Source organism: Lepidothrix coronata, unplaced genomic scaffold (genome assembly GCF_001604755.1).
Source record: "Lepidothrix coronata isolate B3197 unplaced genomic scaffold, Lepidothrix_coronata-1.0 Scaffold75, whole genome shotgun sequence".
Taxonomy (NCBI): domain Eukaryota; kingdom Metazoa; phylum Chordata; class Aves; order Passeriformes; family Pipridae; genus Lepidothrix; species Lepidothrix coronata.
The window spans coordinates 739,666-763,658 of record NW_016690255.1 but is presented as its reverse complement, the minus strand read 5'-3'; the positions used below and the strand labels follow the sequence as shown (position 1 = coordinate 763,658).

The following is a 23,993-nucleotide window of genomic DNA, read 5'->3' as shown; positions in this document are numbered from 1 at the left end:
AGGTTACTTAACAATTTTTAGGAGATACTAGTGCATATCCTCATTCTCTGTCTTGGATATACATGCCTATTGATTCTGACAGCACTTGAAATGAATGTATATCCATGTCTGCCTTTTTTGACTTCCTCTTCAAAGCTGATCTAGTCAGTGGTTACTGCTGCATTTAGCAGCATTTGGCTCTTTCTGAAATGAGTGGATGACGAACTAGGGAGCCTTCCCTTTTAATATTTTTGCTTTTTTGTTTTTTGATATGAATTAAAGAATATGTTCCTTATGCCAGGAATTCACAAGAACTTCCTTTATGTTGCCAATTTCTGCCCACCAGGAAGGACTTTGAGTGGTTTGGAAGCAGAAGCAAGCAGCATGTGAGTGGTATTGCAGGGTGTGTTTCCCCATGATGCCGTTAGAGTTCTTTCTAGTGGCTCTGAGGAAATGAAGTTAATGGGTGCAGATAACTCACCATTTTCGGTGATACACAGGTGATGACTATCAGGGGGCTTTTTATTTTGTTACTTAAACTGTTGTGGATACATCTATGTGGAAATTTCGAACTCTTTAGTCTTGGGAGTCTGCAGCTTGTTTGGAAGTCTCCTGTGGTGATTTTGCTATCCTAGGAAAAGGAGTGGCTTTACATGGAAAGCAGGCTTATGATGCAAAGCTCAAAGTTCCAACATTTTTGAGCTGCAAGGGAAAACAAATATTCGTAATGGATAGTATCAAATACTCCTCAGAAAATGGTGATCTTTGTTCCATTTGAACCAACAACCATATTGTCTCCTGCATTCCATTATTGAGGAGACTGTTAGCTTGGATTAGTCTCTCTGAAGGGAGTGAGGTAACTTTGTAAGGCCATGAGACAGATGTATGATTTGATTTAGGAAGGATGTTACGCCCCTGAGAAGATCCTTATTTGACACAGAGGTTGTATGTTGAGATGAATTCACATTCAGTTTTGTGCAGGCTATTTAAGGAGCTTATTAAAATGATTTTGCTTCATTTTATCTATCTATGATTTCATTGAAAGAATTAATTGTCTGAAAAGGAGAATTTTTACTGGAAAAAAAATGAAACTCTGTTTTCCATATGTCACATCCTTTACAAACACTGCAGACTGGGCATTGAATACTTGGAGACAATGGTACTGTGACTGAGAAGTGCTTTGGGATTAGCATAACAAATAATAATAAAAAAAGGAAGTAGAATTTAGTACTTGTAAATGTACTCTCTTTGGGTTCTTCTGTACACATCCCTACCCCTTCCCTTGGCACGTGACCAAAAAGAGAAGTAAATAAAATTGTACTGAGCATCAAGTTAAGGAATTCTGTAGTTTATTACAGGTTTATGGATCATCACTAAATTGCTTGTCTTTTTGATCTTAATTTAAGATTACTAATTTCTAAATTTCATTTGAGGATTAGGGCAAAGCAAGTCTTACACTGAAAAGCTGAACTGCACTGTCTCCACCTTTTGGTATAGAGACATCATATATTGTTTTTTTGGACTAGCAGAAAAAAATAAGAACACTCAACTAAAATGCTCTCTACTTCCATCATAGAAGAGCTTCTGTCCACAAATGACTGATGCTTGTGTATAGAACTGTAGCAGACACTATATCAATATACAAAAAAGCTTTGTACAAAGAATACAAAATCTGCATTGTTATCAGGTAAAAAATGGTGGTGGCAGCTCAAGAAGCGCTATTTTTTGAGGTTTTTTTTGTATTTTCTTCTTTAGAGGTAGTGAGATGGTGCTGAATTTTGACTGTGGGGTATCTTTTAAATTAGTTTAAATATTGAAACAAAAGCTCCATGATTCTGATGATTTGGAAATCCCAAGGGATGAAAGAGGAGGATCTTTAGCTATATTGGTTTATGTGACATAGCCAAATTACTGTGTATTATATACTTGCAATTTAAGAATGTGTGTCTCCTAATATATTCGGTTAAGATTTGGATATTTGGACTATAAAATGTAATATATGTAACATAAACATTTTGCTTTTGAAGATCTTAAAAACATGTTTCACTTCTTTCAGATATTTAGAATCTTACTGACGAAATGCATTATGTTATAGCGCCTATTTCCAGTAGAATTACTGAGCTCAGCTTTTTCTGCACAAAAATTTTTAGGTCACAACAGGTTTCTTTCCAAAACTCAGGAACAGCAGTGTGCTGCAAAGAACCTTAAAATGCATTAGGTAATGTATGACTGTCTCCAAGCAGAAGAATTTGTTAACCTGAAGCTAATGTGGCAAATTAATTTTTGGTCATATCTTTTAAGAATCTGTTCAGCTATACTTGATTTATATGAACATTAACAAAAGATTTATGTTACAAGAAGTCAACCCACTTTTGAGTTAGAACAGCTTCATTTTGAACATCAAATACCATGTTAAAGAGAGCGCTGTTTGACAGAACTGGCTTTTAAACTATGGAAATACTGAAGATTTGGCTGCTGTCTGCTTAGCTTGGGTTTGATCCTGTGCTCTGGTCTTCTGCTGTGTTGTACCTAGCAATACCATCAACAAGTACTTGTTACTTGTAAAAATGTAACCAGATGATGCTTTAGAAGATGAGAGCTTGCATCTTGCATTGTTTTTAGTCTTGCTGGTCCATGAATAAGGCAGTTCAAGAGGTATTCTTCCCTACTCCTACTTCTGTACAAGTTTGCCAGCATTACATTGCTATGAAAAGGCTTACTCAGTCATCCTAATAAGGAGGAGTTAGACTTAAGCATGTGCTTAAACTGCTGTGGCTGCAGGGGGTTACTTGTTACATCTAGAGTGTTCTCTAGATGCTTTGGGATTAGCATAACAAATCTCTAATGTTCTTAGATTAATCTAATGAAATTCCAGATGCTGGTTCTTCACTTGTGATGATGATCCCTGTGCCAGACTCAGGTTTGATCCAACATTAATTTTGTAAAAAGAAACCTATTTAACTATATATCGGTCACTGCGACTGTGCAGACTTTGAGTGCTGTTGATGCCTTCTGTACTGCACTGGTTCCTCTATATTATACCATTGTATATATATATATATATATAATACCAACTGCAGGCTAGCCCTTAATTAGTGTGGTGGCTTTGATGAGAGCAGAGGCGAATTGGCTTAGGCAAGCAGAGGATTAGGACCACCCAGATTTATGACCACTTTATTCTTTACCATTGTCCTCCTGCCTTGTGGCAAATCTGGGAAGAGGCTTTTGGGAGAGAAGCTTACAGCAGAGGAAGGCTCCTTTTGCCTACAGGAGGCTTGTGGTATGTTGAATGCTTTTTCAAGTAGTGATAATTGTTCATGCAATAAATCCATGCAGGAAGGAGCCCACAGCTCCCTTTGGGTGTGAGGCACAACTCTGCCATCGAAGAAGCTGAAGTGTGTGCTACTGAAATTGTGTTAGAGGTGCAGCAGTGTTAACTAAGCAAAGATTGTAGCAGGAGACATGGTTCAGTACTGTGGTCTAGATCTTGTGTGAGATGTGGAGAACTGACCAGAGCTCAGCAAATTGCTGACTATGGTACAGCAAAAGTAGTGACGGTAGCCATTAAGTGTCTATCTCAGATGTACTCTTGTCCTAAAGGCAACTTTAAGAGAGAGCTAATAGAAATTGAAGGCTATTTAATTCCGTAAATTAATTAATATAGGGGTAATTTTAGAGAAACAGCAGCAACCATTGTTGTTTTCTTTCATAGAGAATTCTTTCTGGATTATGGTTTCTTGCAGGTGCAGGCTCCCACACCGTGATATTGTGACACACATTATATGGAGGTGGGACAGAGGCAAATCTAACTCTGGGAAGCATGTGTGGAAACTCAGATGTGAGGTAGCAATGAGATTGGTAATGGTGTATCATTAATTGTTGCCATACCTAGCCTCCTGTGCAGCTGAGGAGCCTTGATAATGCCTACTAGTTGTGGGGGTAGATGTGAGAGAATTGACTTAATTAGAAATACTGCCTATAAATGGAACAGAGTCCATCCATGGTCTGCCTGCTAGGAGTTTGTCATGAAATGAAGGCAGAGATAATTGCCTCCATTTACTGCTGACTTGGGGAATTGGGAGAATTAGGCAAGAAGTCTGGGGTGTAAGGCTCCTTAGCATATTTGTATTACATATATGACTATTTTAATTTCATGCTGAAGTTATTGGCAGCACCTATGAGATTTATGGTTTGCATTTTTCACTTGTCTAGCAACTAGTTTGTAGTTCTGACTACAAATGGTTTACAAAGATAAAATAGAAGAAATATATATTTTTTTTCCTAAGCACTTGAAAAATCCATAATTGATGCAATACAGTTGAGTGGAAGACAGACTGGACACCAGAACTGGGATTGTGATCTGAGCACAGAGCAAACAAACAAACTTCTACTGAAGAGTTTGTGAAAAAATGCCAAGAAACCAGGCTAAACCTGCAGAGACTGTATGCAGATATTCAACCATGTTTCTTAGATGTGTGAGTGGCTGGTGGAGGTGAGCTGAATTTGCATGGGAGTGGCAGAAAAGGCCACACTTTTGTTGATGGAGAAACTTCTAATTATCCTGATACAAGTTTTGATAGAGGAAATGTTCAACATCAGTATTAGTTCACTGCTGGACAAGTTTTCTGATAAATCTTATGGTCTTAGAGGAAAGTATCTTATAAAGAAGATGGAGGATTGGTTTGAGATTGCAAATTGTCATGTACAGCAAAAAAACCCCTGCTGTTCTTCCCCAGGCCATGCAAGGGAAGAGAAGTCATGTCTCAGTGGTGGGGTGGGAACCTGCAGTGGAGGTGCAGCGAGGGAAGGGACCCACGGCTGCTATGTGCAAACATTTAAGCATGAACTGGTGGCACTGATCACTGAAGTAACTTGATATTTTGCAAGTTATATAAATAAACCTGTACCGCAGTTAAACAACATGATTTTAATCCAGTCTTTTTTTCTGTATCCCAAACAGTGCTCATAAACCTTTTTGGGGTAAGCTTGCACTTCAGAGGCTTCTCTAGTCCTGCTATTAATTGCTGTAGCACTTTTGAACATACAATATGCTGACTGAGCTGAGAATATAGATCTGACTGTTTTAATTCTTACTAATTGTGATAGTTCCTCTCATGGTTTAGTGAACAAAGAAAAATAATAGTGTATAAGAAAACTACAGTTAGAGGAGCAATATTGTGATCCTACAAAAGGCTATTGTGATCTGGAGGTGGTTATTCTCTTGTTATTTAGGTGTAACTAGCTTGGTATGGGTTTGGTCAGTGCTTTAGCTCAATGAGCAACCTACAGTTGAAAAACTGTTCAATGTATTCAACTAATGTGCACTCAATTCCTTAGGGGCTGTCCATAAATTATTCTTAAGCAGAAAAACACTTTTTTACTTCCCTCATCCAACTAATTTGAATGTATTTTCTCAGTTTAATCCTTTCTTATTTTGTCCTCAAAATTAAGCATAATTATTTTTTTTAGCATGTACTTGAATGGGTTTTTGTACCCTACGTTTTCTGTATCAACATTGCAATTACTTAATCTTGTCAGGAAGTACTTACAGTTGTGGTCATGGCCTCATTCAATGAGTAACTGAACAAAAACCCGAATACTTGGATCTGCAACAAATTGATGTTTAAATCACAGTGTAAAGCACATAGATAAACATTTAGTATTTAATCATCTGTTAAAATGAAATGCATTTTCAATTCTCAGTTGCTTCATATCAAAATGAAAAGGTAATAAATGTCAAGATTTGATTTCCCACCCCCATCCCTCTTATAAACTGTGTTGGTAGCATCAGTTTTCTACTGGTGACATCTTTTTGGGAACAGGAAGGTCACACTGGACAGTTGAGCCAAAGCTTTTGGTAGCTGGATTTGGATGGTTGGAGTTTGTGCTGGGTTTCAAAGGTGCTGCGCTTTTCTGCACTGCTATTTCATGACTTTTTTTTCTCCTCCTTCCTCCACAGTTGGGAAATGAAATTTTACAAGGTATTTTAGGAATGATGGGATGATACTTGGGGCATAATCTTTTAGAATATGGCTCTATTTGTATTTTCCCTCTTCAGCCAGGTAATCTAAGCCAAGGAAGAAAAGCAAGCTGCATACTTACAATGTTTAACATTTATATTGACTTTATTTCGGTTGTTGTTGCATAATTATTATAAGTCATGATTATTTCAAGCTTTTAAATTTGGGAACCTGCATTTCTAGTTCAGAAACAGTTAAACATTCCATGACCAGTTCCCTGAAAGCTTTTAATATTTTGTGCCCTAAATATGCTTCCAGAAACAAGGTCAGGCTTGTCTGCCCAAGTTTAAGTATGTAGTAGATTACTTGATTACACAAAAACTGTTGCATCTGCTGCTTGCTCACATGGTGCTCATCACAGTGAGAGCCCTGTAACCAAGTGCCTAGAAGGTGGTTTAGATACCATGCTGAAAATGTAGCCTCATATCTCTCATTGTATCTTTCTGCCATGATTTTAATTTTCTATACTGCAGGAGTCTTTTTAACTTTTGATTGTGCATAAAAGACTAATAATAACTATTTTGTTTTGTAGGTACAAAGCCAAATGATCTACAATTGATAATATCAATGTTAAGGATGGATGAGGAGGAAAATAAGAAGAGAGATGATGTTGATGAGAATTTACAAGTTGAGTTGACAGAAGAATCCTCCAGAAATACATCAGGAGAAAATGCTGGATGTGACTCTTCATCTCAGCAGAAAACAAGGCTTCTATCAGATGAAGTGTTCGGGGACCTTGAAAAGAAAGGAAAAGAGAATGGCACAAACAAAAGAGCGCTGTCAGGATCACCAAACCTGGATGTTGTTGAAGCAGACAAGCCTGAAAATGTCTCCAGAAAAAGAAAGCAGAGTTCTTCAGAAGACATGAAAGATAGTGGAAGGAAATTACAAAAAGTTTTAGCTGGAGAAGCAGATAGTATGATAACTGGAGCTGTAAAGAGGGAAGGAGCCACCAGTTGTCCGGGTAGTGACGTATTTAATTCAGATATCCTGTGCCTACGTTACGATTTCAGATGTGCTGATGATGATTCCATTCACAAGGAAAATAAACATTCACAAGAGGTATCAGCTACTGTTCCTGATAAGTTTTCTTCTTCAGAAGAAATCAGTGGTGTCTGTACAGTTGGAAACATAGAGAAAGATCTTAAAGGCAAAATAATTGATGAGGGTTTACCTTCCTCCTCTGATATGGAAAAACATAAACATTTAGAAAGCCTCTCTAAACCATCAAAAGAGCAAATATGCCCTCATGGCAGTTGCATAGATGAATGTGGTTCAGTGCATATGCATGTTAAGCGACATGAGAAATCCAAGATCTTTTGTTGTGAACTTTGTGGTTTTCAGAGTCCTGAAGAGAGTCTCCTGAATTCTCATTTCCTTGGCAAGACTCATCTTCGACGCCAAAATCTTGCTGCACGGGGAGGTTTTGTACAGATATTGACAAAAAAATCCTTTAAAAACCAACAGTCTACTGCAACCAAAGACAGGAAAGTCAGAGCAAAACTTGGGACCAATAAATTACAGACAAGAACTGCTGATGCAAAAGAATTAAGTGTTTGCACTACACTGAAAGACTCAAAAGTAAGCTTGCCTAAACAAAATGATGGCAGTGAACTTGTTGAAATGATACCATCTTCAAATACTCCCACTGAAAAAACAGATACTATGACAGAAGAAACATTGCTTTCTTCTGGTATACGAGGAAATGATGAAGTTCATACTGAAAAACTAGAAATACCGGGACCATCAGAAAATATCTTGCAGAAAACGGAATTCCCTCTAACTACCAAAAAGCTACTTAACAGTTTACACAGGACAAGGAGATTTAATAGACTGAAACATAAAAGAAACGTTTTCCTGTTAAGGTCTCCATTTGGACAGAGTAGGTCTTTCAGATTAAAAAGGCAGGTTAAAAGAAGGTACAGCTTGTTGGGTAATAGTAAGAGAGACAAGTCTGAAACTCGGCACATACAGCATATTTCCAGCACACAGCTTAAACCTGGTGATTCAAGCCCTATGTCACATACAGAATTAGAAACTGATGCTAAAAGTAATTGCAATGCTACTGCAGAAATTCAAGATCTTACTGAAGATAAGCCAAATACCCTTTCTTCTAGCACTGCAGGTGCTAAAGATTCTGATGTTAAACTTACTGCTGATCATGGTACTCTTCATACTTGTATGGATTGTGGTCATGTTTTTCAGAACAGAGGAAGTTTGGAAACTCATGTTGCGAAGCTTCATACAAAAAGGGTCCAGTTTCATTGTCAGATGTGTAGCTATTCATCTGGAGTCAGGGAAGACATGAAGCAGCACTGTCAGGACAGTAAACACCAGATGGGTGATTGTAGCTTTAATTGTGAGCTCTGTTCATTTAGCACCTTGAATGTGATGAACCTTCAAAGCCATATGAGTGAAGTGCATAATATGTCCCATAGTTGTCCAACTTGCATTCTTTTTTTTCAATTGGAAGAGGAGCTGATAAATCATCAAAAAAATGAGAAACACAATGGTTCATTATTTCAGCAAGCTACTCCATTGAGTAACAGTGATCAGACCTTGCAAGCGGTAACTTACACTGACTCAGTATCAAACAATAGCCAAAGACTTGTGAGTGAAATGGAAGTATCAATGCAAGCAAAAACTCCAGACTCTTCCTTCATAAGTCATAGAAATGAACTAAAGCATTCTGTTCTGAATAAAACCCAATTTCAATGTAAAAAGTGTTTTTATAAGACAAGATCTTCCACAGTTCTTACAAGGCACATAAAACTCCGACATGCACAAGAATATCACTTCCTTTGCAAAGCATGTAATCTTTACTCACTGAGTAAGGAAGGAATGGAGAAGCATATCAAAAGAAGCAAGCATCTTGAAAATGCCAGGAAAAACAACATTGGACTACGTTTTGAAGAATGTATTGTAAAGGTTTGTGTTGGTGTTGGCGGTATTAAACCAGTGGTGGATACTTCTGTTTCTGGGAGCGGAAATACTCAGTTAGATAAAGAAATTATACATGTTTCATCCTCTTCTGTAGAAACCATATCAAGAAATAAGGAAGTTGTTCCACTTGATGAAAGCATTGGTGAAAATGAATTGGTTTTAGCTAATGCACCCAAAAGAGGAAAACTGAAAGGCACTATTTCTAGGACCTGTAGCCATTGTGGTCTCTTGGCCTCCAGTGTTACTAATTTGACTGTTCACATCAGGCGAAAGCACAGTCATCAGTACAGCTATTTGTGTAAGGTTTGCAATTATTACACTGTAACCAAAGGAGATATGGAACGCCACTGTGCAACCAAAAAACACAAAAGTCGTGTTGAAATAGAAGGATGTGGAAAACAGAACTCGGAGATCATTGTTAGCCCTGAAGGAGGTAATTTTGAATCCACGATCAAGAAGGTTAACAGCCCCATGACTGCCTTGTATGAACATGCTGAGGATGGTGGCCAGTCACCAGATTTGGAAAATTCTGTCTTAGACAATCAGGAAGTTGAGCGAGGAGATACTGAGCTAAAAGTTATAAATGCCAGTAGGCTGCCAGATTTGCAGCCTGCTATCAATCCATTAAATATAAACCAACGTGTACCTCTGGAACCAGCGAGGGTTGCTCAAGATGGTGACCCAAGATTCCAGCGAAGAGCAATGGGTGCAAATGACAACAAATGTGTACACTGCAACTTCATTGCTCATTCTGCTGCTTCTTTAGAGCTGCATGTGAAGCGAAAACATACAAAACAATTTGAATACTACTGCATGGCTTGTGACTACTATGCTGTTACTCGCAGAGAGATGATTAGGCATGCAGCAACAGAGAAACATAAAATTAGAAGAGAATCTTATGTTTATTCTTCTTCTGGGGAGGAAGCAAATACAGCAAATATTGCTAAAGAAGGCACTGCTTTGCCTCAAGAGGAGCATCATCACAGCACAGGAGAATCGCAAACTGTTTCAGGTGAAACAGAATGTGCCAATGATGCAGCACGAGGTGATCATATGAGTAAAAGCTTGACTGAGTGTACTGTCTTAGATGAAAATACATCTCCAGGAACCCCTAAAGATGTCAGTTCCCAAAATGCAGTAGGAGATGAACTTGATGAGGAGTCTAAAAATGGAGGAGAAAACCTTTTTTGTGAAGGATTCCAGCAAACACCTCAGAAAGATAAAGTTGCTGCACTTTCCAAGGAAGTATCAGTTCAAGAAACAGGTACTTGTGAGGTGCAGAAAAAGAAGCATGGCCAGGAGCTGCTTAACTCAGATGATGATTGCACTGCAGAAAATCAAAATAGATCAAGCAACACAAACTTGAATTCAGGAAAAGGCGAGGAAAGCTTGGAAGAAAATAGTGAAAACCCCGAAGCAGAGTGTAGAAACAAAGACAGTCTCAAAATAAAATCACTGAAGAAAAATAACCCACTTATGCTAAGTCTTCCAGAAACAAGTAGTGCAGTAGAGCAATCAAATTTTTCTGGAAACATTGGAGAAATGGTACAAAATATACATAGTTTAGATGGTGACAGAAGTTTCAGAGAGGATCCTACTGGGGAGGAGGAAGAAGCCCTTATGGAAGCACAACATGAAGCTGAAGTAACTATAAATAACAATGTTTGGGAGGCAGATGGCTCAACAGCTGAAGGCATGCAAGAAAGTAGTAATGAGCCTTTAGGAACAATTATCAGTGGTGATGATAAAGGAAAGGCAACACAAAATTTTGGCAAGTTTGATTCTTCTATAGTAAGGTTAAAAAGTCATCAGGATGGGGAGACCACTGACCAGTCTGCAGAAGGACAGGTGCTGGGTGCAGTGAAAGCTAATGAGCTCACCATGAAAGCAGACACTTCACCAAGTGGTGGGAAAAAGAAGAAGTCAGAAGGAATTTCCCTTGGGGAATCGACACGTATTCGCTGTGATGACTGTGGTTTTCTAGCAGATGGTTTGAGCGGACTGAATGTTCACATAGCCATGAAACATCCTTCAAAGGAAAAACATTTTCATTGCTTACTCTGCGGAAAATCATTTTACACAGAGAGCAACCTTCACCAGCACTTGGCCAGTGCTGGGCACTTGCGAAATGAGCAGGCGAGTGTGGAGGAGCTGCCTGAAGGAGGCGCAACCTTTAAGTGTTTGAAGTGCACGGAGCCCTTCGATTCGGAGCAGAGCTTGTTTCTCCACATCAAAGAGCAACATGAAGAGCTGCTGCGCGAAGTGAATAAATACATTGTGGAAGACACTGAGCAAATAAACAGGGAGAGGGAAGAGAACCAAGGCAATGTCTGCAAGTATTGTGGGAAGATGTGTAGAAGTAGCAATTCCATGGCCTTCCTAGCTCACATCCGTACCCATACAGGTATGGAATACTCTCTTTGCAAGTGGTCTCTTTCAAAGAGAGTGACTTATGCCATTGTTCTTTTTTTGCTTGTTAATTTCTTTAACATTTCTTATGAGCTGGCATTCGTATTGCCTGATGAGCCCCTGATGAAATTCAAAATTACCTAAAGGGGTATGAAAATACAGTAATCAAAGGGCAGAAAATGTAAGAACATTTTAAGTGCAGTCACCCTTCTGCTTTTTGTTCCATATAGAGAGATTTTCTTCCTTTTAATCTAAATTGTAACCAGTGAGTGGTTCTTAAATTTATATAATGACGTGGTGATGTTTGAGAGAACAGTTAGTTGGTCTTTCTAATTTTCTCTTCCTTGCACTTGTTTAATATCCAAATTGTTTATTTAATTTCAATCCAATGAAACTTTCAGCATTACATAATGTTTCAGGATAGACATTTAATATTACATCATTCCTAAATAAATACCAATAAGATACAACAAGAGGCTTTTGTAGAAATCAGTTATAGGGATTGGAACTGGTCAGCCTTTTTGGAAGGTGGTGTGCAGTGCTGATGTGATGCACAGGGACATAGCATCTGATTTAGTTTCTGTGCTGATCACACTTTCAATTCATTTTTATGTTTAATTTTAAGTGGAAAATTTAAAAACATTTCTGCAGAAAAATGCATAAGCTGCAGTTCTAAATTTATGTAAAAATTCACTGCGATGTTTCTATAAACCTGCCATACATTCTTTATTTTAAATAGACAGCTTTTCTAAATCACTGAGCTCTGCTTAGACAAGTGGTGTCTCCATGGTTGAATTTATGAGTGGATTTGAATAATAAATTCACATTTCAATGAACATATTTTCATTAAAACTGTAAGGTTTATTTTACTGTACTTTTAAATAATGGCTTATTATGGAAGCTATAGTTTAAATTCATGCAGTATTTGAAACTTAGTGCATGGTTACAAGGAAGAGAACAAAAAGGTATGAGAAAAGAAACATAAAAGAATGGTAATTCCTGACATAATCCTAAAATAGTTTTGTAAGGTTTTTTTATGAAAAGGCAAGGGCGTGACTGGACAACAAATCCTTAAATTAATCTTGGGGAACATGGACATTGTATTTCAAACCTTTCAAAGTATTTTACTATAACTGCAGTATTCATGTATACCAATAACTCACATACTTAATACTTTCAGCATTACTTCTGTCCTGTCAATAACGTAGTTATCTGTATTGCTTCAGCTAATATCCAACTTTGAATGCAGTGTTAAGTCTTTAGAAGGATGCTTGTGTTCACATGGTCAGAACAGCTGTATAAGCCCTTAATATGCCCTCTTACGGCAGATAAAACTGAATAAAACTAAGGGGGAGGATGCTAATGGAGCTCTCTTTAGAATTCTTTATGCAACTGTCTGGTCAAGACATGTTGCTTATAATTGATGTGTCCATTACTTGAATTCTCTTGTAATTATAGTCAATAAGTCTTGTAAATGTGTTAAAGCTCACTAAAAGCATACAAATTCAAGAACAGAGTAAGGCTAATAATTTAAAATAATCAATGTAGGCATTTCAGCACTTAATTTCCCTTGTGTGTTGATAGCTGATCATTCTTAATCCATTAAGATTTATTTAGTCGTTTACAATGCAAAATAGGTTTGCACTGGTCACTTGTGCCATTTGAAAATGTCCACCAGGTTAAGTGCAGAATGTAGTCCATTAGTCTTCCTTGACTGTATGTATTAATTGCATTTAAAATCAAGTTAATGTGGATGTGAAAGTGAGGTAACTATCAATATATGACAAAGCAACCCTACTTACATAAGTTACATCATTGATTGTAACATTAAGTAAAAGTTAGTGTACTTTTTAACATCTTGTGTGTAGGACTTATCGTGGAGTATATTTTTATTGTGCTTTCGGATAGTACTAAATATGCAAAGCAGTAAAAGAATACGTTTAATTTTGCAAGTCACTTTTTGGTGGTGCGTGCAGAGGTATAGAAGGGTTACAGAATCGAGTTTTATCTGCCCTCTCTCACTGCACCCTTAAATGAAATGCTTTTCTTATTCTTTGCTTATTCACATAAATAGTAATGCGGAGATTTTTATTAATAGTTAATGGGAAGAAGTCTTTTTCTTCTAATACATATTTTCATATTTGTGGTTTTCTTTGTGTCTTATAGAACCCTTTCTCCAATCTGTATCACAATGGATGCAGTTTAATAAGAAACAAATATTTTTAGGTTATTGGGAGTGGTGGCAGAGGGAAATGACCTACTCCACTAACTGTATATACGCTGACTTGTAACATTGGTGAGGCAAATTACAGTATTTCCAGTTTCTCATCTGTTCAAGGGTAACAACAGGTACATAATAGGAGCATGGCTGCACATTTTCCCATTTATTTTTCTGATTATGTGCTTTTAGAAAGATCTTTCTTCAGCATCTGGATGTGTATAAATAAGTTTATATATGCGTGTATGTGTGTGTAACCATACCCAACTCCTTGCCTTTTTTTTTAATTGAGTAATTAGTGATGGTTTGGGTTGGTAGGGGGAAGGGAAGGGAAAGTTTTACAAAGATATAACTAATGATTTCCATTAATAGAAAAATAATGTTTCAAAATACCATTTAATAATGTAGGAGATTTTCGCATTGCAAATGAAAGGAAAGCTTTGTTAGAGAGGACATAACAAATAAGTCCATCAAATGTTGACAAGTGAAAATGAGGAAGTGTAAAGAAGAATAAAAGGAGTAGTAGAGGTGGAAGACTTTTTAGTTCGCAATTGATGGAGGTCCCATAAACTTAATTAACAATCAACATCTGAGGAAAAATCACCTGCAACCACATCATCTTTGTTTCTTTTCTTGTCAGATTTCTCCGTTAATGTCAGTTTTGTCCAATGTAAGTGTGGTATCTTACTCCCTTGTCCTAAACATAGGAGGAAATGGTACGATGATATTTCATGTGGCTCTGCCCGCTTTGTATCGGGCCTGAGCTAGGAACACGGCTATGCCTGCAGGTGCAATGATGTTGCCTTTGCCTGGCTTAAAGCTGAGACAGTGATTTCTTTCTTACAGCTTTGGGTCTGTATTGTCCTAATGTAAAGTGAGGACTATGAACTCGAGTCTTTTGTTATAAAACAGTAGCACGGTTTGTGTCTGCCTGATTAGAACTCTTAAATTTAGTCTTATTTTCAGTTTGGTGTGGTGGTGGTTTATTGTTTTTACTTTTTTGTTGCTGTTATGTTTTTATTTTGTTTTGTTTGTTGTTGGTTGGTTGGTTTGGTTTTCCCCTAATTCTCTTGTTAAGAGTCTTATTGTTTACTGCTACCATCAGAAAATGTACACTTGTTTTCCATGCCATAACTTGTGGGTAAAGTAATCCTGGTTTTGTTTGGTTTTGGGTTTTTTTTTAAGTAATTTGGTTGAAAAGATGCTATATTGAAAGTATTTTTATCATTTTTCTGAGAACTAAAAGCTAAGTGCAAATCTAATATATGACATTAACAACATAAGAGAACTATTAAAGTTTGTGATAAATATGGCTAAGTAATGGTTTATTGCTTCAACATTGTTTCAGATAGCTTTATGGCAAATACAGATTTTATTTTTTCCCTGTTAGTTTAACTCTTAGTCTACTGTCTTCATTTTTAATATAAAATTTTGGATTGCTCCACTCAAGAACATACTGGAACAAATTTGGCACCAGCAACCTAAAAGGGAGATATGCTGCTTTTATTTTAGGTGATAAGTACTGACAAGCTTGCCTGCACTTGAATTTTCATGGAGTTTAAATGGAGACGTTAACAGATATTCAGCTCTGGATCTGAGGGAAAAAAATCAAAAACATTCAAGGCCTCAGTGGTTTTTGGATGAGAGCAGTCAACAGAATAATACATTTCTGTATTGTCAGCACACCATAGCCACAATTGGTCTTAACTCAAGTCCTACACAAAGGAGTCATGTAAATGGAAAACAGCAAAGGTCTTGCATGGAAGCCCTGTGGGACACCTGCAGTAACAGAATGAGGAACAAATTTACAATTTAATCAGTAGGAGAGAAACTAAGGGAACATAGGATTGAATCCACATGGTATTTGAATTCTATGAGAAAAAGAGCAGTATAAACACCAATAGATTTAAAAAAATCCTCTCCAACTGTGGTCTTGATGTTATTAATCGTGCAATTAAAGATCATAAGTTAAAACGTCAACTTTTAATATTCTTTTAATGCAAAGATAGTTTTCTTTATTTGCAGGGATATCTTTGTAGAATGCAGTGTTGATTTGAAATGTCACCAAATTAATGATTAATTTAGTTTTATCAGGATCATTTAAATAAACTGGGGTTTTTTAGAGTGATGGATAGAATGTGATTGCTGTGAGCTGCAGTCTGAACCTGCCTTTGACATTTCAACATATAAAGCTGACTAGATATAACCATTGAGGTGCTAAATATATTTTACATCTACTTCCAACAGTAGAAATGGAAGTATTAAGAGATCTGGCTTCATTGTCATTGAACTGTGAAATATTCAACCTTGTCTGCCAGTGCTTAGTACTGTTGACTTTTTTATTTCAGTTAGAAGATTAAAATTAAATGCTTCATTTTTCGTTAGCTTTTGGGAATTAAATTGAAATTTAAGACTCTAAAAATTTTTACTAAGATCCTCAATTTCACCCGTGCATTCTTGGAGGATGTTCTGTTTTCAAGGGCAAAGCAAAAAGGGTCATCGATCAAGTATGGTATAGTGCAACATTTTTCTTATCAGAACTCTTTATGTATATTTATTAAAGATCCCATATTTCATATTATGCTTAACTGTATTGGAAGAAGTACTTCACAAAACATATATTAAACATAATATGAAGACTCTGTGACCATATTGTACTTACTTTTAACTGCAATTCCATGATTTTGATTTATTGATTTAAGGATTTAGTGGTCAGAAAATTGTGAAGTGCTACTAGAATAGTGTTGCTGCATAATAACATGGAGACTGACATGTGCCCAATTTAACTATGTCAATAAAAAAATAGTTTTTCCATCTTGAGAGAGGATCACTGTTAATTAAGAAAGACAAATAATTTGATTTTTTTCTGAACTGATGGGATATGAGAAATAGGCTGATACTTCTTCCTTGGAGAAATAATTTCAGAGTTCTTTGGTTTGCAGCAGACATTTAGTATTAAAGTTTGTTCTTGAAATAAATAATAGCCAAAATGTCAATACTTCTGTTTTGCAGAATAATCGTAAATTCTTGACCATAAAACAGTCATAAAGGCATAATATTTTATCCACTGTATATTCATACATTGCATGCCATTACAATAGCTAGGTGATGAATCATTTTCTGTGTGTGACAGAACAAATCTGAAATACCAATGCTAATGTGAAATCTATTCAAAGTCAGAAGACTTGTAAAATTACTTTGCTTTAAAAATATTTGCTTAAAAAACAAGAACATTTTGCAGTTTACACCGATACCAAGTCTCTTTAAGACCATTACCTGGTCCCCATTTGGAATTGGGGAAAGGGGTAGAACAACTTCTGCCATCTTGTTGAAGTGTTATCTACCTACTATATTGTCCTCATTTAATGTATTTCGTGGGGTTTTTAAGAAAAAGAACAAATTAAAAGTTAAGAGAGTATTTTCTGTGATGTTGAACTTTGGGAAACTTGAGTGAGTAATTTACAGTGTATTCTGTCTGTGTCCTGGGAGTTACAAATTTATGTACAAGATACCTTTTTTATTAGGCAAAAATCTCAAACAGGTTAAATGTGGGATAGGCTTTTTAAAAGGTTATTTTTTCTCAGGATTTTTATTTCTTTAACCGTGGGTGATATTTTATTCTAATTCAACTCATATCTTATGCTAAATTTTACTTAGGATCAAAGCCATTCAAGTGCAAGATATGCCACTTTGCAACAGCTCAGCTCGGAGATGCCAGAAACCATGTCAAGAGGCACCTTGGGATGAGGGAATACAAGTGTCATGTCTGTGGGTGAGTAAATTGAAACAGTCTCCACCATGGTTAACCAGGAGAAGAGCGCAGGATATGCATTGTTTCAGAGTTGAAAACTGTGATGTGAGCAAGAGTGGCTAAAATTATGCATGCATATCCTCCTTTCCATTGTTATGGTAAATTCCTTAAATACAGTTATGACATTCTTTTCCCACTTCTAATCCTGCACTGAAGATGAGCAATTTTATGGGCTACAAGGTCAATTTGAACCTGTAATCTGTAAATTGACTAAATTATAGGATGTTCATTCACATTGCCAGAGAGAACTGTAAATTCCATTTAAAGACATAAAAAATATATAATATAGACTTTACTGTGTGGGGTTTTTTCTTTTGCTATACTGTTATAATTTTAGTACCATTAACAGATTTCTGGACTCCATTAGGGTTTTCATTCTTTACGAAAACAAAACAGAAGACAGGTTTTTCAAACAAACGGATCTAAAATATTGCAGGCATAAGACTTAAAATAAATTGAAGTCTTTTATGTATGCTTGTGTTCCTGTTTGTTACCCAAAAAATCTTGTTTTTCTTTTTACAATCGTTATTTCCTCAGAAGGATCGTTCATAATGTTTAATTGTCCTTCAAATGCGTTGCATTTAATAGGAGGCATTGAGAGTCCTTAATGCAAAACTAATTAATTTAGCAGAAATGTTTAAAAGGTTTTAAAATGCCATGGCATATATGGTACATCATAGGACATTCAAAGTTGGATTTTAATACCCTAGTTCTGATTAAAAATATATTTTAATGTTATTATGCTGAAGAAATTAACTAATATATGCATCAAATAAAAATATTTTACTCAAACCTATGTAATCTGCTATAGCAGTCTTATGGCTAATGTGTAGAGGAGCACAGGTTCAATTAGATGATGCAGTGCACACATGAAAAGTGTGGTGTGATGTTGGGGATAATATTCAGCAAGAGAGGTTTTTTAGCCTTAGTGTACCAATCTACTGCAGGACAAAGTGAGTTACATATTTTAAAGGACAAGTGTATCTTCAGCTGAAGATGCAGATGAGTGATTTTCACTGATTCATCTCTCTGTTTTTCAAATAATTTTGCATGCAGCATTATGAGATACTTTGGATGGGTTTGCTCACTTAAGAAAATTAATTGCTGACATCTTGAAACTAGAAATAAAAATGTATAAGCCCAATTCTTAAGTCCACTGTATATCCATAGTAGAATAATTTGTGCTACTCCTTATTTTGCAGCCTGGGTAAAAGGAACATGGTAGGCTGGTTTATATTGTTTTAAAAATATTTATTTACTATCTCTGCTATAGGAATTGCCAAGAATTTGACATACGAGATAGTTAACAGCTGCAGATCCACAGAACTGTTTAGCTAAGTCTAAGCTCTGTTCTTTAGAAGTTGTCCAAAAACTTGAATTCGTTCTTTATTCAATTCTCTTTTAACTTAAACTGAAAAATCATCATATTAGTTAAGTATTTAATTGTGAGAGGAAAAGTAAAATAAATCTCAAATTAACTAATACAGTATCTTTTTTAAAACAGAGAATTCAAATTATTAGGATTTGGCACAGTGCCTCGTTTTTTCAAAAACTCATCACTTCAGGATTGACATGTCTGACAGAACCTGTCTCAGAAATTATACAACTCTCAGTTGCGATTCACAATGGTTATGCAAGAGAGAGATTAAAACATGTATGAATGATTTAAACTTTGGATTGGAATGTTAGGCACTTTCCTAAGCTGATCGCTTACTCTATGTTGCTGACATGTCATACCTGGTAGCCAAGCAGGTACTCATTTTCCATTTTTGTGTAATATTGTATTGCTAATTTTCATCAACAACCTGAAGCTGTGCTGTTTAGGTATGGCAAAACAATGGGCTGAAGAGACATACACCACAATACCCTGTGCTCACAAAAATCTGATTTATGCCCGTCTTTAAATAATCATTACATTTCACTTAATGTGCACCAAAAATGTATTTTAACAATTGTGCACTAACACTGTTTTATTTGGAAAAGACATTCTTGTACTGTAGCTAATAGTCCTGAAGAATTGATCAGGATTTGAAGGAGGAATGACCAGAGCAGTTTGATCCGTAGTCCATATAATGAATATGCCATATCTATATGTGGCAGAGGAGAAAAAAGTGTTAATAGCCTGTGCTGTATTTCTGCTCTTTTAATTGAAAGGACTGGGTAGTGTGTTAGTTAAAAAAATAAAGTAGCAACATAAAAAAAAATAAAATTGCTGGGATTGGCTATCGTATTAGTGACACTATAGAGCATTGGTACATTAACACCACTGACAATGTCAATTCATTATCATTGATGGCTAAATAATCTTAGAAATGCTCAGTGGACCTATTAGTTCCTGAACATAAGCAGCTCATGCTGCATTTCTTCATTAGCTTTAATTGCTATAAATTTTACCTTTTTAAAAATCAAGCTTTAAAAGGTGAAGTGATCTTTCAGGAACATTAACTCTGTAATTTTGTCACAAACAGAAGGTCCTGCACTATGTTTTCTTTTCTACAGTAGTTAATATTCTGTCCTCTGACTTTTAGATTCATAGTAATAAGCCCTCTGCTAGTTGTGAGGATAAACTGTGTTTCAACGCAATTTTTGTGTTTTGAATCTACTTGGGCACATTTTAAAGGTGAAATGTCAGTGCAACATCATGGTGTAGTGTGGTCTCAAAATACCACTTTTCTAAAAGACAAATTATTTGGAAATTTTTATCTTACAAAAAAAGGGAAAAAACTGTATTTTTTGTGCTGTTTTAGGAAGGGTTTGCTATATCTCAATTTTCCAAGTGATCCTCATATTTACATGCTACAAAGTATAGAATATATAATTCACTTAGTTGTTGAAAAAGGCAGTAATTTTGCTGTGTTGTTTTGTTTTTTTTTTAATTGAAGTTCAGGGTTTGTTTTTCTCCAGCTGCACAGAGAAACTACATGACACAGAAATTGGACACTACTAATGTTTTAACATTTGGAATGAACTGTCTGCTACTCATTTCCTTATCACAGATGTGTGTTAATTGTTTTCTTTTCCATACCCAGGGATGTAAAATATATCCCATTATTACAGGGGTAGTGTCTCTTTTCTGTGGGTAGCAAACTGCTGCAAGTTTGAATTGAATTTTTGAAAGTCTGGCTCTAAAATTGGCTGATAACCTGGGTTAGATGAGAAAATCTTGGTTGCCCAGCATTTAAAATTTTTGTTTCATTTCATGGTGAAATGCAGTGAAAAGGCTTATCATGCACTTTTCAAATTTTATGCCTTAGGTAGAACATGAAAAATGCATTGTTCTGCAGTTGAGATTTTGAACAGAACTTACAGTCAATGTTTGATTTAAAAATGTGTGTACTATTCCTTTGCTTTTTTCTTGCCTTTGATTTCAGCATCAGAATTTTTGGGGTTTAGTTTTATGTTTCAAGTAAGATGGACTGCTTCTTTCTTTTGTTTTTTTTTTTCTCCTTTATGACTTCTTAAAAATCGACCAAGGAAGATGGGTGTAAGGTAGGTTTGGATTTTTAGGAAAATTTTCAGTATTTAAAACATGCATATAAACATTTTTTTCCACCTTCCTACAAATTGAAAGGGCATTTGTAGCAATGTCTTTATTATGTTTATTACACATATAGTATTTCATATATAGCAGTCAAGTGTTTTAAGAACAAAACTAAGTATTATAGACACAAAGGAATTTGGAGGGGCTTGGAAAAGGCTGGATTTTTTCTGTATTTTACTGCAGTAGTTCTTTCTTGTAGTTTTTTATTGTTGGTGGTTTTTTTTTTCCTTTGTTTTGGTCTTTTGGTGGATGGAGGTGTTAATCTTTTTTTTGCTTTCTCCTCCTTAGTTCTCAATTTGCTTTGAAACTCTTTTTCGCAGTTAGTTCTCAAAATGTCATATGATGTTCTGCTAAATAAGTGTTTTGCTAAATTCAGTTATTTTTTAAAGCCTTGTATAAATAAGCTTTGAGGACTGTTATTGTGTCCCAAGCATGGAAATCACTTCTGCTACTGTTGTTAATGCTGTTGTTAAAGAGTAGTTCAGAGATTTGTAAAGTTTAGTATTTTAGTGCCACTGGTTGCTTTGACAATGTCTGGAGAAAAATACTCACCCTATATTGAGCACAATGGCTAATAGATCTTTGTTCTTTATAGATAAGGATATGCTTTGATCAGCTGCATTAAAAAAAATTGGCCGTACTCCTGTGTGCTGTGTTCTAAAAAATCTTCTAGATTTTCAGATTTTTTAACTGATTACTATTAATTGCAGGCTACTTTTAGTGAAAACCTGCTTTTAAGATTGCTTTTAACCAGCAAAAAAGACTTATTCATAAATTTATTGGTGGGAGTAGGAAAAACATTATATTTTCAAGGATGCCTTAATGTACTGTAATGTAAATTAATTATTTATATTTGTGCAGTTTGGGAAATCTTAAATAGAAAGTTTCTACTCTAGTAAAACTATTTTTGTGTGGTATTACCTAGTTTTTTTGTGCATTAGAAGGGATCTCTGTGTAGATGATTATAATGTCACTTTCTGACCTTTGCAGCTTGAGTAATTGTAAATCATTGCTTCATAACGTGTCAGAGAATGTCTGTACTAGGGAATTAAATGGCAGAATATAATAGACCAAATTATTGCCTGTCATGTTTTCAACAACACAGTTAGTATTTGAGTTACACTTAATCATTACGTGCATTAGCAACTTCATTGGAATCCAGCTTCAGGCTGAGCATGAAATACATTACATTATTTAAACCTCTAATGGTAGAAGTCATTTATTTGTGTTGAAGTGTACAACATGCAGAGTTTCATAAAGCAAGGAACACTTGAGAGCTTAATTTATCCAAATCAAAGTCTAAATGCAGATAAACACAAGTGGCAAAAATTAGTAATTTTTATAGTCTGGAAATATTTAAAAATACATGGTTGTGGGTAATTGTAGGCAGCAGGAATAAATTAAAATCACTATTTTTAGTCACCTCTGAGAATTAAAAGTGTTTTATACCTAAATAATCAAATGCATCATGAAATTGCATTTTTGAATGAATAATTAATTACACACATCATATCTACAGATGTGTCCAAACAAAAAGTATATATTTGGTGCAGCTGTTTAGATCAGAGATAATTGCATGTGAGTTGACTGTTCCAGATACAGCTATTCTTACTTTTTCAATCTACATTTTGCCATTTGGTCCTATCATATACTTGTGTCTACATTTACTTCAGTAAAGAAAAATGGGGTGAACCTATGTAACAGCTTTTCAAACTTGCATATGCTTTAAAAAAAATTAATATGAAAATGTTAGGAAAATACATGGAGTTAAGTAACAGATGTGTTATATTATCTTGCCAATTTTTGTTCACTTATCTATCATTTTATTAGATTTGCAAACCTGACCTTCAGTATGAGACTATGAGTCTCTCTTTTTGCTATTTAAGAAAACTACTTGAAGTGGAAGCAATTTACTTTTATTCAGAAAAGCTCCCTGCATCTTTAAACAACTGGTATGGATTCCAGGGCATGTTGTTCAAGACTGTCCTGGCCTGGAAGTCTGCCATGGAGTTGGCTAGAGTTAAAGCAAATGAGTGGGAGACTCCCGCACAGGCAGTAGAAGGACTCTTCTGTTTGAGACTGCTGTTACAATTGATACAAAAAAGTCAAGACCAACTTTCTGACTTAATAAAATGTGTTTTTAGCAATTTGTATGCTAAATGGGATTATAATAATGATTTAGTTGTGCTTGCTGAAGAGACAAGGTATATAAGGGACATACTCATGAGACTGTATGTTTTTATTTGAATTGGAGATAGTGATGCAGACTGATATCCCAACTGCATGCAATCCAATTCAATGCACTCCCAAATGGTAATTTTCAAGATGCACAGTGGTGTGACTATGATACATGTGATATGTGTAACTACTGCTTTTACAGACATGCATTTTTAATTTGTTATTTTACTGTAGATTGCTCTGATGTGCGAGATATGTGCATTTCTGTTAGGCCATAGGCACCTCACTCTGAACACATCCTCTGGTCGTGCAGGGAGGGTTTGAGCCCTTTCTGAGAAGGCAGGCATTGTGACTAATGGGAAACAGGCTGATGGTGTGAAAACTGGTGTTTAACAGTTAGTGGTAAGGTGAGTGGCAGTCCTAAAATTCAGTATTATCTACTGAAAAAATGGTTTCTGTCCTTGTCATCCATGGTCTGGAAGGATTGGGCCAAGTGTTGAGAAAGATATTGTTAAAAAATGCCATCTGTTGGCTGAAGGAGATAGCAAAAAAGTTAACTCTGTTCTGGAGACCATGAGAAGAAGGGAGCCTGGGAGTTGTCGGTGTGGGTGGTTGGTACTGACAGGGACAGAGGTTTGCTTGATTAAAATTGTGGTTGGGTTGGCTGTTTTGTCAGTAGGCTGGAGTTGCATGGTTTGGATTTATATCCAGAGTTCAGAAGGCTTCCATTTGTTTTATTTTTCGTTTTAATCATTTGTGCGTAGGAATTGCATCAAGATCCTTATTCAGCTATGAATTTCCTTGCTGCTTTTACTAACTTTACTTTGAAATTTGGAGGATAAATAACTGAGCCTAATCTTTATCAATTAGTACCACTTTCCTAGTACTACAGGG

General features: G+C 35.9%; 1 protein-coding gene across 2 annotated transcripts in view; it reads left to right on the top strand.

Moving 5' to 3' along the window:
* ZNF407 (zinc finger protein 407) overlaps window positions 1-23,993 on the top strand; it is a 333,641-nt gene that overhangs the window by 17,850 nt on the left and 291,798 nt on the right. For both annotated transcript variants that reach the window (XM_017819557.1, XM_017819558.1), the window contains exons 2-3: window positions 6,532-11,346; window positions 17,227-17,341. In XM_017819557.1, coding sequence (XP_017675046.1) covers window positions 6,567-11,346; window positions 17,227-17,341 — 4,895 coding nt within the window. In that variant the 5' untranslated portion in view covers window positions 6,532-6,566. The remainder of the gene's footprint in view (window positions 1-6,531; window positions 11,347-17,226; window positions 17,342-23,993) is intronic.